The sequence below is a fragment of the Lagenorhynchus albirostris genome, chromosome 15, assembly GCF_949774975.1.
Source record: "Lagenorhynchus albirostris chromosome 15, mLagAlb1.1, whole genome shotgun sequence".
Taxonomy (NCBI): Eukaryota; Metazoa; Chordata; class Mammalia; order Artiodactyla; family Delphinidae; genus Lagenorhynchus; species Lagenorhynchus albirostris.
Genome location: NC_083109.1, coordinates 70,615,925 through 70,630,630, shown reverse-complemented (window position 1 = coordinate 70,630,630; position 14,706 = coordinate 70,615,925). Strand labels below are relative to the sequence as shown.

General features: G+C 49.9%; 2 protein-coding genes across 9 annotated transcripts in view; one reads left to right on the top strand and one right to left on the bottom strand.

Annotated features, from left to right (window-relative positions):
* Window positions 1-2,068, bottom strand: part of KATNIP (katanin interacting protein) — a 194,319-nt gene extending 192,251 nt beyond the window's left edge. For 4 of the 5 annotated variants that reach the window (XM_060124302.1, XM_060124303.1, XM_060124304.1 and 1 more), the window contains exon 1: window positions 2,014-2,068. In XM_060124302.1, coding sequence (XP_059980285.1) covers window positions 2,014-2,020 — 7 coding nt within the window. In that variant the 5' untranslated portion in view covers window positions 2,021-2,068. The remainder of the gene's footprint in view (window positions 1-2,013) is intronic. The other variant, XM_060124305.1, reaches the window with a different exon arrangement.
* A 221-nt stretch (window positions 2,069-2,289) lies between these two features.
* Window positions 2,290-14,706, top strand: part of GTF3C1 (general transcription factor IIIC subunit 1) — a 72,396-nt gene continuing 59,979 nt past the window's right edge. For 2 of the 4 annotated variants that reach the window (XM_060122384.1, XM_060122383.1), the window contains exons 1-5: window positions 2,290-2,522; window positions 4,489-4,698; window positions 7,418-7,594; window positions 8,344-8,487; window positions 10,091-10,187. In XM_060122384.1, the coding sequence (XP_059978367.1) occupies window positions 2,302-2,522; window positions 4,489-4,698; window positions 7,418-7,594; window positions 8,344-8,487; window positions 10,091-10,187 (849 nt within the window). In that variant the 5' untranslated portion in view covers window positions 2,290-2,301. Of the gene's footprint in view, window positions 2,523-4,488; window positions 4,699-7,417; window positions 7,595-8,343; window positions 8,488-10,090; window positions 10,188-11,948; window positions 12,033-14,706 lie in introns of those variants that run through there. The other 2 variants (XM_060122385.1, XM_060122386.1) reach the window with 2 other exon arrangements.

The following is a 14,706-nucleotide window of genomic DNA, read 5'->3' as shown; positions in this document are numbered from 1 at the left end:
AAATATAGCCACTTTTCAATAAAAAGTATTATTTATGTTCAGAAGTAATGCATTTATTATTGCTTTTAAATGAGTTGATAAATGACAAATGTCTTAAGATTTTCCTGGCTTTAATTTCTGATATGGTAAATATCATAGATATAACACACACAAAGCTCTCTTGAGCTAAGAGCATAAAGGCATCCTGAGACCAGAAAGATCTGAGTACTGTTGTTCTACAGCAACATTACATTGACCTTTCCACTGGGCAAACTGGTGAATGCCATTTTATACTACCTCTGAAGTACAAAGGGCAAAGATGTCTTTTAAGCACATAACAGATTGTTCAATTAAAGTTTTTTTTCCACACTGTGTTAAGCAGATATCACAAAGGAACAACATTTCCCAGAAGTTAGGGACAGCGGTATAATGAGAAAAATTATGTGGATTCTGGCCGACTCTTCCCATTTATAAAATGAGATATCAGGGTAGCCTATTTTTAGAATCATAGAATTCTCTGATTCTTATGGGGATCCCTAAATGATGGCCCACAGGCTGCATCTGGCCTTCAGACTGATTGGCCATTGTGGCATTTTGAGAAGCACTCCAGGAAACTAACTGGTTGGAGCTGAGTGAGAAGCTTCCCTTTCAGAAAAGAAATTGACTTTTAATCAGAAAACAAAGTGACTTTTAATCACAGCCCAATCCATCCCACCAGACTTGCCCCTGCAAATATCTCCATTTGCAACTTCTGGAATGAAGGGCTTCTAAAATCCCTTTCAAATCTCAAACTCCCTAATTCAGCTCCAGAGACAGTGTCCGGGTTCCTTACTCACTCTGCCACTTGATGACTCTGATTTGGGGCAAAAGATACTTCACTTCTCTGAGCCTCAGTGTCCTCATTTGTAAAATGGGATAACACTGACCTCAAAAGACTGTTATGAAGTTTATTGAGCTGCTTGACAACAACATTTAGAGTTCCGGGCACTGAACAGTATCATTAACATCAAAGCACAGAAAGAGAGTCTCCCCCGCATCCCCCTTACCAAGTCCCATCTCCCAGTAGCTGAAGACTGCATTCCCCATGATAATGCTTACTTCCATACCAACTCCCTCCCGTATTCCACAGTTCCATGCCCCAGGACACACAAGAACCCCACCCCCCACCTCTATTTGTCTTTCCCACCCTAAACCCTGACAAACGGAATATTTCCTGCCGTGTCAGTAAACAAAGGATGTCACAGTCATCAGCAATTGCTGCCCTCGAACAGGAGCCGGTGAGCCCTGAGGGAACTCAGGAAGAAAAAGAATACCTGCCATTTAGCAGCCATCAGACTGCAGCCACTCCCTAAATACTGAACCCAAATAGCTGAGGTGCATATCAAAGGAATGATTTCAGACAGCCCAGACTCTTGCATCTTCCCATACACAGAAAAGCGCTAAATGCCTTAACTTGGGATATCTGGTTTTCTTTAATTAACAATAATCTTTCGACGTTCAGACTCTTGCATCTTCCCATACACAGAAAAGCGCTAAATTCCTTAACTTGGGATATCTGGTTTTCTTTAATTAACAATAATCTTTTGACGTTCACACTACCTGCCCTTTGTTGCAAAACTCCTATATATCCGGGCTCCCCCAACTTGCCTCCTCTGAGCAGTTCTCTCAGGATTACTTGAGATGCTGCCTAGCGGGGTTGAAGTTATAAAAACTCCCACCAAATGAAACATAACTCTCAACTTTTAGGTTGTGAATAATTTTTCAGTCGACAACCTTTACTCTGATGCCCTGGCCAGTACGGGGTTCCAACACAACCACAAGCAGCATAGTGACCAAATCACTGACCACTCCCCCCAGCCTCCTCTTCCCATCCCGGACCACTAAGGCTCCCTTTCCCTCAGACGGAGACCACCTTGGGTCAGGCAGTGGTGGTCCAGGGGTCTGTGGCCTAGGGCTCTGCCCGGGTCGGGGGAGCCCTCAGGAGGGATGGGAGAGTAACTGCCCGACCTCCCGGGGGGGCCCGCGGACACTCACCGTCCATCCCTAGAGGCGGCGGTTCCGGGTGCTCGAACCGGAAGCGGCCTCTACACTGTTTGCAGTTCCCCTGGTTACTGCGGGGTTCCGGACCAATGGCAATGGAGTTCCACGGAATGAACCCTCCCCCAAAGGGAGTGACAGCACGACCATGCTCTGGAACTCCTCCTCCGGTACCCGGATCCTGCCCGCCTCCCTGGCAGCCAGTCGTTGTGCGCAGGCGCTCTGGACCAGGGCCTTTGGCGGCGTGGTGCGCAGGCGCCCCGGTTGCTGCCAACTGAAGTAGCAATGGACGCACTGGAGTCGTTGTTGGACGAGGTGGCCCTGGAGGGGCTTGATGGCTTGTGTCTTCCCGCGCTTTGGAGCCGTCTGGAGACGCGAGTGCCGCCCTTCCCGCTGCCTCTGGAGCCCAACACGCAGGAGTTTCTGTGGCGGGCCCTTGCCACGCACCCGGGCATCAGCTTCTACGAGGAGCCTCGGGAGAGACCAGATCTCCAGCTCCAAGACCGGTCAGCGGCCTGGCTCTGCGGGCGGGCGGGGGCAGAGACCCGGGTCTGATGGAGCTGCGAGAGGGCCAGGTTCTTACGGGAGGGGAGAAAAAGGAATGGAGCGGAAGAAAGACCCGGAGTCTGATGGAGGCGCAGAGAAAGGCTGATTTGGGGGTCCCTCAGGCCTGGCAGGACCCAGGCGTCTGATGGAGTTGGGGGGGGTCACCTGGTGATGTTCCATTATGTTCGTGTGTGTTTGGGGTGGTGGTGAGCAAGACTGGGAGGATATGCTTTGTGTTTCAGAGAGTATTTCCTCCGAAGTGGAGCTTAGGATTGGAGCAGGCTGTTCAGCTCAAGACTGGAGACAGTTGAGTTCCACAGAACAGCATTCATTCAGTGCTGGATTAGAGAGCCTAAGGCAACTAGAGTCTTCACGTCGGCCAGCTTAGCAACAACAAGAACAATAATAATAGCTAACGTTTATTTAGTGCTCATTATGGCCTCGTACTATTCTAAGATCTTGTTCCTGGAGTTTCAGGAGACTGAACCCACTTCATTCTCACAGTGACACTATGAGGAAGGTGCCCTTCCCCATTTTTTTCTTTTTTTGGCTGTGCCACAGGGCTTGCGGGATCTCAGTTCCCCATTCAGCACCGAGTCCTCACCACTGGACTGCCAGGGAATTCCCAGTTATCTTCCCCATTTTGCAGAGAAGGAAACTGAGTGATAGAGATTAAGTAACCCGTCCAAAGTTATGGATATTGTAAGTCACTGAGTGTTGACTCAACCCAGGCCGTCTGTCCCCCAAGTCTGTGCTCTTAAGCCATATTGTGAGGGTCGGGAGAGGTTCCCAGAGGTAATACTGTCTAAAACAAGACTTAAAGGTTGGATTTAGCTAGCCAGTTGGCAGAGTGTTCCAAAGGAAGAGAAGTACGTTAAGTTGGGTTGAAGTGTAGAACTGGAGATAGTGAATGAGGAATAATAGTTCAAATTTACATATATGCTTATTGTAAGCAGGAACTGTTCCAAGATCCTTACGTATAGCAAGTTATTTAAGCTTTACAACAACTTTAGGAGCTGGATATTCTTATCCCCATTTTCCTGAAGAGAAAATTGAGACGCAGAGAGGGTCATCAACCCGGAATCTGAACCCAGACTGGGAGAAAGTGGTACCAAGGAGGGGAAGGAGGGACTTTATTGGAGGTGTGGAGTGGCAGTCATAACTTTAGTTTTTTTTTGTTTTTTGTTCTGTTTTGTTTTGGTTTTTTGCGGTACGCGGGCCTCTCACTGTTGTGGCCTCTCCCGTTGCGGAGCACAGGCTCCAGACGTGCAGGCTCAGCGGCCATGGCTCACGGGCCCAGCCACTCCGCGGCATGTGGGATCTTCCCGGACCGGGGCATGAACCCGTGTCCCCTGTATCGGCAGGCGGACTCTCAACCACTGCGCCACCAGGGAAGCCCATAACTTTAGTTTTGATCTCATCAGATCTGAGGCGTAGACAGTTGAAGGCAGGATTAGTGTTTGGGGGAAAAACAAGACTGAGGATTTGATGGTGAGAATTGTTAATATGCAAGTGATAATTGAAACCATAAAAACGGATGGAAGTACGAGAGGGATAACTAAAGAGATGTGGAAAGGTAACATCTTAAAGTAGGGAAGCCTTGAGTCATTAAGTCCAAACTTGATGGTTTGGAGACCAGGCACTGGATTGGGGGGAAAACAAAAGGCCATGACTTGGGCCAGGAAGGTGGTTCTCGTTTCAGCATTCAGCGTCCAGGGTGGATTCAGAGACTCCTAGAAAAGTCTCTTCTCTGGGATAGAGAAGCAGGGACGCTGCTTGTTAAGATGACCTGCGTTTGGAAGACGGGTGCGACCAGGTGATCGCACTTCCTCTCTCCGACCTCTGCCAGAGGTTGTCAGAAGAACACGCCAAACGTGTTATTTCTGAGGCTGAGCTGTGGTTTGATATCTGTGATCTCCCCCTTAGGTATGAAGAAATTGATTTGGAAACTGGCATTTTGGAGTCCAGGAGGGACCCGGTCCCTTTGGAGGATGTCTACCCCATTCATATGATCTTGGAGAATAAAGATGGCATCCAGGGCTCATGCCAGTACTTTAAGGAGAGGAAAAACATTACCAGTGACATCAGGACCAAGACGTTACAGCCCCGCTGTACGATGGTGGAAGCCTTTGGCAGGTAACTGATTTGCATCACGGGAAACTTGTGGGCATCTTCCTGCTTTAAGTTGGGGGTGTGGTCAGCGCCACAACTGGCGTGCCGCCCTCGTGCCCATCAGAGTGCGTCCGCCCTGCCCCAAGCCAGTCCTTTACCACTCCCCTCCTCTTGGGGCTAGTTTTGCTGGGGGCGGGGGTGGGGCGCTGCCTTTCTTTTCCCTTTGTGTCCACAGGCCGGGCAGGCAGCTGTCATTTGGATTGGTGCCTTTCGCTCTCTTGTCCAGGCTGCATCCTCTGCTGCCCAGCTGTACTTTTGTGAGTCTTCAGTCAGGGTCCCAATTTCCCAGGCTGCCTCAAGCCCCTCACCTCATCCCCACCTCCCTTCCTACCTGACGGAACAGGGAGAAGCTTCCAGTGTGAACTCTCCTAGTTGCCACCTTCTTCCTCAGCTTGCAGGCTTGCCCGGATTTCTCTCCCCCTCCCTCACCTCAGGGGAGACAGGAAGCCTGGCCCTGCCTCGGGCTGTCATCTGGATGCTTCTCTTCCTCCGTTTCCCCCGTACCTCATGCTCTTTCCCACCTCTGTCAGCTAGCTCCTCTTTCTCCTTTATTTGCAGCTTTTTGCCTGTTGACCAGTACTTTCTCGTCAGCCCATTACCATGGCGCGTTCATCTTAAAACAAGACCTCTTGGCCTTGGATCCCCCGTAGCTGTGATTCCGTTGCTGCAGCCATGCTTCTTGGAAGAAACAGCTATACTCACTCCTTCTTCCTCTTGACCTCCCCTCCCCTCCTGGCTCTGGAGCTTTGCAGCTTCTGCTTCCTGACCCTCCCCCACCCGGCTTCCTGCTAGCTCAGGAAGAGCTCTCCCTGGTGACTGCACACACGCTCTCTTCACGCACATAGGCCTGAACTGGGGCTCCTCGCACATGTCATTCCATGACCTTGACCACAGTTATCGAATCCCAGAGTAAGTGTTCCTTTTCTTGTCTTTCTCTTCAGTAGACTCTGAGCTCCGTGAAGGCAGATGCCATGTTGATTTATCTTGGCATCTCCGGTGCCTTGCGTGGCGCTTCATCAGTGTTGGATAACCTATGTGATGACCAGGCTCAGCAAAGTGGGCCTCGGGCAGGAGTCCTAGAGTCAGCTACTGGGAGATGTTGGAGTTCTGATAGGACGGGAGTAAACCACCCTGAACACATTCTTAAAGCAGCAAATCAGCTCCCCTGTTTTCAAACTTTTCTCTTCTCAACTGACCTCTTCCGATTTAATGTAATGAGCCTGTTTCAAGACAGAGAACACAGGTCCTAAGTTTGTGACACACAGACACAGAAAAGTAGACTTTCTGTCCGTCACGTGTATTCACAGCCTAACATTCTTTTTTGAAGATGGACCATACAGACCCTGTGACTATGCAGAAGACTAATTATGGGTCACAGGCAATGTGAAAGAAGCTGCAGTTAAATGAAAATGTAGACGTGGCAATGGGCAGTTCCTCCTCTTTTTCCTTTTTGCCTCTTCAGTGGGAGCAATGAAGTCATCTGGTACATTGGGCGGCAAGGGGGGGCCAAGAGGAGGAACCGTCAGACTGAGCGATGTGACTGAAGACAGGCCTTGCGATCAGGCATCTGTATACCACAGGCTGGGAGGAGTAGATGGTGGCTCTAGGCGGGAGGGGTTGGGAGCCCTTGGGCTCTAACATGGACCCTTGGAGACTCATTCCCCTGGGAGAGGGAGCTCCTCCAGCTGGTGCGTCTCGATGCCAAGGAGTGAGTGGGGATAGCTTCTCTGCCAGCCCACCCTTGTGGGATCTCTGGCAGGGCTAGGACCTGAGACAGTCTGCCCAAGATGGCCATGTAAGTCAGCAGGCAAGGCGCCAGGGTGGAGTCCCCATCTTCAGCACTGTAGACTGTTAGACCTCAGCAGAGAAGTCAGTTTTCCCAGCTGCGACATCTTGAAGCACCTGGCTGGGAAGTGTTCTTGGCCTCTTTTTCGGGCATTATTTTTCACACACCAAGACAGTAGGAGGAACTAATGATTTGTCCCAAGTCTGGTCTCCAACAGGCTGCAGGTCCACTGATGACACAGGGCACTGTTTTTGATTCTGAAGTTTGTTTTATCCATCCAGTTCAGTAGGCGAGTTTGTTCACTTACTAGATATTTACAGAGACCCTGCTGTGCACGAGAGCCATTCTAGGCCCTGTGGATGTCTTGGGGACCCTGATGACAACCTGCCCCCTCTTAGGGCGCTTATTGCAGAAATGTGTGCCCCAGAAAGCGGCCATTTCTGAGAGTGCCAGGTGCTGTGAAGAGTCTGGAAATGGTCAGAGGCGGGGGATAGACTCTGGTTAGCATTTTCAGGAAGACCTGAGGTGTTGGTGTCTGAGCAGTGGCCTGAAGACGTGAGGGCAGAGCAGCTGGGCAGAGGACCAGCGGGGCTGTTGTGGACGCAGGGCAGGGCCGTGGGGGTGTGTAGGACGGGCCAGGCCCTGGTTGGGAGTCGGGGGTATGGCCTGAGGGCCCTGGCCGGACGGGGAGGGCTCTGAGCAAGGAACTGGTGAGACTGGCTCTGTTCCCCCTGAACGCTCTGTGGTTCTAGGATGGAAACCTCCTTAACTAGGGGATGGTGAACCTCCAAGAAGAAGCAGGAAATGATGGTTCACTAAGGTTCTGCTTTTTCATATTTTGATTTTCTTAAAAATCAATTACAGTTATTTCTTCCTGCGGTGGCTTCTGATTTGCAGGTGGCGGAAGAAACTGATCATTGTTGCTTCCCAAGACATGCGATACCGGGCCTTGATCGGCTTGGAGGGTGACCCCGACCTGAAGCTCCCCGACTTCTCCTACTGCATTTTGGAGCGATTAGGCCGGTCCCGGTGGCAAGGGGAGCTCCAGCGAGACCTCCACAGCACTGCTTTCAAGTGAGGGGATGCTTTGCTTCTCTGCTGTAAATGCTGGGGCTCCCTGATCATTGGGTCCTGCCACCTGGGCAGTCCCCACATCCATGGTGATTGGAAGCACGATGCTTTCTCATTGAAGAGACCCTGGAAAAAAGACCCAAAAAGGGGGACTCCCTGGCAGTCCAGTGGTTTAGACTCTGCCTTTCCATTGCAGGGGGGCATGGGTTTGATCCCTGGTCTGGGGAACTAAGATCCTGCATGCCTCATGTTGCAGCTGAAAAAAAAAAAAAACGAAAAAGAAAGAGAGAGAGACCCTGGGGTGACCATAGAATTTATTGTCCAAACCAGACATTTTGAGAGTGGAAGGTGGAGCTGACCAGAAGGGACACCAAGGCAGTGGGCATAAACTGAGACCACCTGGCGAGCCAGAATGCATGGCAACCCTAGTTATTGGCCGCTGTGTGATTAGAGACCCATGTCTGATTAGCTCCTTGCTAATATAACCCTTACTGTCTCCTGCGCCAGCCATCCTTTCCCACTCCATTTCCCCTCTCCTTTACCCCCATCTCCCCATCCACCTCTCTTGGGGGTCTGGGGTGTGCCTTAGGCTGAGGCACGGCTGTTCTTTCCAAGGCCATTGTCACATAGCAACTGTTCTGTCAGGTTGGCTGGATAGGAGGTGTGTGTCTCTGGTGTTCATGTCCTCCACACTGTGGGGTGAAAGCAACCAACAAAGCAAAATGACCGCCCACTCTCTTCCTCTCCTCCAGGGTTGATGCTGGGAAGCTCCACTATCATAGGAAAATTTTGAACAAAAATGGGCTCATTACGATGCAGTCACATGTGATCCGATTACCCACCGGAGCCCAGCAGCACTCAATTCTCCTCCTCCTGAATCGGTTTCACATGGACAGGTACAGTGTGAGACACCAGAATGCTCCCTTCCCTCTGTCTTTCAGCCATGTGTATTATACCTTTAAAAAGTCCTAGAGGCCGAATCAGAATATGACTAGCTTTTAAAAAAAAGATGTTTACCACCTATTTTGGATTATGAGAATAAGTGTTGCTTATTTAGAAAATCCGGAAATTATATAGAAAAGAAGGGCAAAAAATGCCTATCGCCCCACAGCCCAGCAATAGGAACTGTTAACATTTTGGTGAAATTTGGGAGTGTAAAAATAAAAGTAAATAAGTCAAATTTGATTTGTTACGGTGACGGGGTTCTGTGGGTAGAAGAGAGAACAATGGACTAAGTCAAGATCTGTATTTAAGTCTTTGCTCCTGATTTGGGCACGATCACTTGACCTCTCTGAACCACTGTTTCCTCTTCTGTAGAATGGCCATGACAAAGCTTGGTACTAGTTCATACGCAGTGAATATCTGTGCCTTCATCTATTCTTTCATTCATTGAAAGGCAGTAAAAATGGAGAAGTGGGCGTCTCTGGATCCCATATATCCTCTCTGCCCCTCCTCCAACACCCCCCCACCCACACACAGCTGGGGTAGCCCTTGGCTCCTTTAATAACTTCCTTTGGCGTCCATTAGCTTGTAAGCATTTATTATGACATCCACTTCACAATAAAAATGCAAAGGAAGGGAAAGTCAGTCATGCCAGCGAAGTGAGAGATAGAAACCAGGGCTTCAGAATCAGAGAGGTGTCCTGATTACTGCAGAGGGCACTGTATTTCCAGGAAGAAGACCTGGGTTCACATTTTGTGCCTGAATTTTAGAAAAGCTTATCTTCTTTATGAAATAATCCCTATCCTTTCTTACCAAGTGATTTATAAGGAAATATGTTGGTGCTTCCTAAACTTTAAGGTATCGTCAACTCAAAAAATATTCACAATCTAAATGTTTTATTCGGTGGGAATTTTTAGGACTTCAAGCCCAGGGCAGGTAATCTGAACGTCAAAAGATAATTGTTAAAGAAAACCAAGTTAAGGAATTTACCGCATTTCTGTGCAAGGTGCAAGAGTCTGGGCTCACTGAAATCATTCCTTTGATATGCACCTCAGCTATTTGGGGCCAGTATCCTGTGTTTTCACATCCTGAGTTTCCTCAGGGCCCACCATGGGGAGTGGCTGCAGTCTGATGGCTGCTAGATGGTAGGTATTCTTTCCTGAGTTTCCTCAGGGCTCACTGGCTCACCTTGGAGGGCTGCAATTGCTAATGACTGTGACATCCTTTGTTTACTGATATGGCTGGCAGTATTCCATTTATCAGTATGATCAAAAGATGTAGGGCATTTTAAAGAATCATTTCATGACAGTTTTAGCCACGGAGGCTAGTCTGTACACTGCCACTAGTTCAGTGACCTTGGCCGTGAGACTGAACCACTCACAGCCCCAGTCTTTCCAGCTGTTAGGGACAAGCAGTTGGGCTGGATGTTCTCTGAGACCTAAGACCACGAGGTTCTGTAGTTTGATGTGTTGTCATTTAAATCTTGTCATCTTTAAAAAACAGGCAGTCTTTAGCAGTAGGTCTGGAAAAAAATGAAGTGTTTTATATTTCTCGCAGGAGGAGCAAATACGACATCCTTATGGAGAAGCTCTCAGCTGTGCTGAGCACACGGAGTAACCGGACAGAGACACTGGGAAAGCTGAGGGAGGAACTGGTGAGCGCCCCTGCCCGTGTAGGGGGCTGGATCCGTTTGTAACCCAGTGGGGAGCATTGTCAAGTGTAGATTTCAGTGCACCGCAGTTGAAAACCCTGTCGTGGGCTTGACCATCCCTAGCTGTTACCGAGTCCAAGCCCGTCCTGCCCGCCGCACAACAGGCCAGTAAATCGGGAGACGAGGTGTTGAGGCAAAGGGATAATGACTTTATTCGGAAAGTCGGCAGACCGAGAAGATGCGGACTGGGGTCCCCACAAACCATCCTGTCCTATGCCAGTTTTTTTAATAGAACAGAGCGGGGTAGGAGGTGAGGAAGTAAAGTAACATGGCCATTAGTTTTGCCTGGCTTGGCCAGCATCAGGGAGGGGATATGTTAATTTCTTTTGTGCAGCCATTCACAGGTGGGCAGGGTCAGATTGTCTCCCTGTGAGCTGAACAAAGGCACTTTAGTTCAACTTTCAGGCAGAGGGGCAGGGTTCCCTGAGGCAGGTCATTATGTATGATTATAATAACAAAAGCAACGAAAAGCAAAGGTTAAAGTCAGAAACATCAACATGGAGTCAGAATTGGCTCTTCTCTGTTAACATAGCCATGAAACAAGCAGAACTTTGCTTTACAGAATGAAAAAGGGCTCAGTCTTTAAGTCCTTCCTGCTCTTGGGTGGCCTCCAGTTTTCCCGGGGATTTGCGCCAAGTCCTGCTATAAAAGTTCCTGTGGAATGGTGAATCTGAGCGTTTAGATTTACTTTCATAATCAAGCTTGTCATTTTGTTCCCAGTGGTTTTATGCTGAAATAACAGAGTGACTACTGAGAAGGAGGAGAGACAACACAGGGAGAAAAGCAGTTATGGACATGCTTCATCTTTGGGTCCAGGAACAGAGGCAGTGATGAAGTGAGAGTGGGAGGAAGAAAGCACAGGGGTGATGCTGCTTCCGGTCTGATTTGAGCCCTCCTCCGTAGAAGTTAGGAAGGAGCCATCACTGGAAACGGGAGGAAAGCATGACTGCCCTGTAGGTGAAACAGTAGGATTTGAAGTCAAGATTTGGGGGTGACAGTAATTAGTCCCCAAAGGAGCATGGCTTGGAGTCTGCTTGTAGACTCCAGGTGGTAGACTCCAGGTAGATCCTTCTCGCTCCTCACCTTGTGCTGCCCCCAGGGGGCTCTGCTCTCTGATTTCACTGCGCTGAGGGAAGGGCTCTCGCCCCTCCTGCTAAAGGCACTGTATGCCCAAGTCTCTTTAAAGCAGAGGTTATAAACCAAAGCTTGTGGGTCGGATTCAGCCTGCACACTGTTAAAAAGAACTTTGACCTAGCATCTTTTAAAAATTGAGATTTTGCCTCAAAATCTAGGTTACCAGCTTCCCTGGAAATATCAGAGGCTCTGGCCAGCCTGGGCCCGTGGTCTCTTGTGATAGCAGTTATCTGGAGCTGGCTGTGGGCTGGCCGCCCACCCCAGGCCCCTTCCCTCCTGTCACCTCTCAGACAGGCAGGCAGTGCCATTTGTCACTCTTTGAGCGCTGCTGTTCAGGAGGAGAGAAATATTTCTCAGTATCTGAGTGTCTGTCAAAAGTGGGGAATAAAAGGTAGACTGATAAGGTCTCTTCCTGAGAGGCCCTAGTCAAGATGAAGGAAACTCCTACAAGCGGAGAGAAATATCTGCCCGCTTTGTTCTTTATATTGTTCGTCCAGCCCATGCAGACACTGAAGATCGAAACCCTCTGCCCTGCTGAGTCACTCAAGGGTAGAGAAACTGAGCATCTCAGGTCAAGCTGTGGACGATCTAAGTGACAAGATTTGACTGATAGAGGACACTGTTTATTTATTTATTCATTCAACAAATACTTTAGTGAGTATCTATTTGGAGTCAGAACCGTGTTTCGCACCACCATGGCAAAAATGAACGAGGATGACGGTCTTACACTGCCGCAGAGCAGTCTAATTGGAGGGGCTGACGTGTGAACACACACTCAGGCCAGACTCCTCCTTGGAAGGATGTGTTTGAGTTGCGTGAAAGGAGAGATGGGAAAAGCTTTGCAGAGCCAGTTCCAGTTGAGCTGGGCTTTGAAGATGAAGTCAGCATCATCCAGCAGAGGAGAGACCATCTTTCAGGCAGAGGAGCCGGGCTGGAGCAAAGGCGTGGAGCTGTGGGAGGTGATGGGTGTTTCCGAGGCTGGCAGTGACACAGGGGGCAGCCAGGCGGCAGCGTGCCCGGCGGGAGTAGTAAGAGACGTGGCTGGAAAGGAAAGTTGGAGCCAGATAAAGAAGGTCTCAAGTGCCAGGCTGAGGACTTGGGTTTCAGCCTTTAGCCTGGTGAACTGCAGTTTGAGTGTTGGGGAGATGAACTGATGGATGGGGAGGGGATTGGAGGCAGGGCGGGGAGGTGGGTGCTGTGGCCTCAGGTAGGGTGGGTGACGCCTTGAATTGTTGGTGATATTTGGGGGGTGGCACTAGCAGGACTTGGTGAGTGACTGAAGCCAGGGTGTGGGTGTCGGGCGTGGGGAGCAATGAAGGAGAAGGAGTCTGTTGTCTAGCTCGAGTGGCAACCCCTCCCTGGGGTGGACCAGAGCTGGAGGGCGGGCACCTGAGGGCAGGGATCGTTCCTGCCAACCCCCCACCATGAGGACGGCCTGGCCCACGGAGACGCCGAGCCCAGATTTGTTGAACGAGTGTACAATGAAAGTACAGAGTTCAGAAAGAGGAGTGAGTTTGCCTGAGATTGAGACACCTGACAAATTTGATTTTAGGATTTATTGAGTATGAAGATCTTCTGGGACTTTGACTTGGTGATGTTTAGTCAGCAGCTGGAAATAGGGGTCAGAGAAGGCTGAGCAGGATTTAGTGAATAATTAACCTCTGGATGAGGTGGACGCCGTGAATGTGGATGCTGTCTTTTGGGGGGAGTGGGGAAGGCCACTTTCTTTAACTGGGCAGGTGGTGCGAGTCCTCAACGGTGGCCCCCCCGTAAGGGAAGGACTACGTCATCCTCCATCCTCTGGGCAGGTTATGTGAGTCCTCGACGGCAGCCCCCCATAGGATGGTCCAGGGCTCAGGGCCGTATGTTGAGGGCTAGGGTTCGATGGATGCGTTTCCATAGGGTCTTTCCACGACGCTGGGGGCACGGCTGGATTAACAAGAGGCGCCGTTTACCAGCCAGCGGGTTAAGTGAGCCGCATGTGAGTTGTCGGTATTTCTTTGATAACAATATGTTCTGCTGCCCAGCAGTTAGCGTACTGGCTCCTCCGAGAGGAGATCACACGCACGTGGGTGGTGGCAGCGGCCCTCAGACATATGCTGCCTCTGTCTGCCCCAGAGTGTAAGAGGAAACCTGGGAGGAGCCGTGCACCACGCTTAGTCGCGAGTGCCTCCTGCTGTTCGGGTGGGGACCTGCCTGGCTCTTCCAGTGGTGGCAAAATCAGATGCTAGTAGTGGCCAGGAGGGTGGCGTGGATTAGTGAAACAGGCCAAGTGTCAAATAATTTTTTGAGGGAGTTCCCTGGTGGTTTAGTGGTTAGGATTCAGCGCTTTCACTGCTGTGGCCCGGGTTCAATCCCTGGTTGGGGAACTGAGATCCTGCAAGCCCCGTGGCGTGGGCCAAAAAAAAAAAAAAAAAAATTTTTATATCAGTGTGGATTCAAGAAATATTCAACTTTCCTTTTAACTATCATGAGAGAAAAGCAGCACAAAAATGGTGGTAAACAGGAACTGACCTTCGGCCTCACCATGTAAGGGGTCTGATGGGCAGAGAAGGCCAGGGCGTCCGGGTCGGGCGTGCCTGTCTGGAGGGAGCAGCTGGTCCTCACCTCCCTCTGGCTGATGCTGGGAGGAACCGCAGGCCTAGGATTTGTTGCCAGATCCTGTTTTTCAAGAGAAGCCAAAATCTGTTTTTTTTTAAAATGAACTCTCTCACTTTTCAATGTTGGCAAGTAAATTACTTTTTTTTTTTTTTGCGGTACACGGGCCTCTCACTGTTGTGGCCTCTCCTGTTGCGGAGCACAGGCTCCAGACGCGCAGGCTCAGTGGCCATGGCTCACGGGCCCAGCCGCTCCGCGGCATGTGGGATCTTCCCGGACCGGGGCACGAACCCGCGTCCCCTGCATCGGCAGGTGGACTCTCAACCACTGCGCCACCAGGGAAGCCCCGTAAATTACCTTTTGCAAAGAAAACGTGTAGATGAAAAAACACGGCCTGCACTGGAGGCTGCTCGTTGGTAACCTCGACAGTTAGGAGCGCTTTGGGTCATTTTGGTTGTGTTGCCTCCTCGCAGAAATGTGAGTGACGGGGTGGATGTACTCATCCTCATTTTGTTGTAACTTCACAGATAGACTAAATTTTTTTAAAGGTCTTAAATTTAATTTTTTCTCTTCCACTGCCTGTGAGAGGTGTGTGTACATATGTATGTATCTATTAATAATTAATAATACACTTACTTGTTTAAAAAAACCAAAACAAGATGAAACGGTATACAGTGAAAATCTTCTAGTGCTGCCCCCATCTGCCTCATTCTCACCCCTTTCAGTGGGG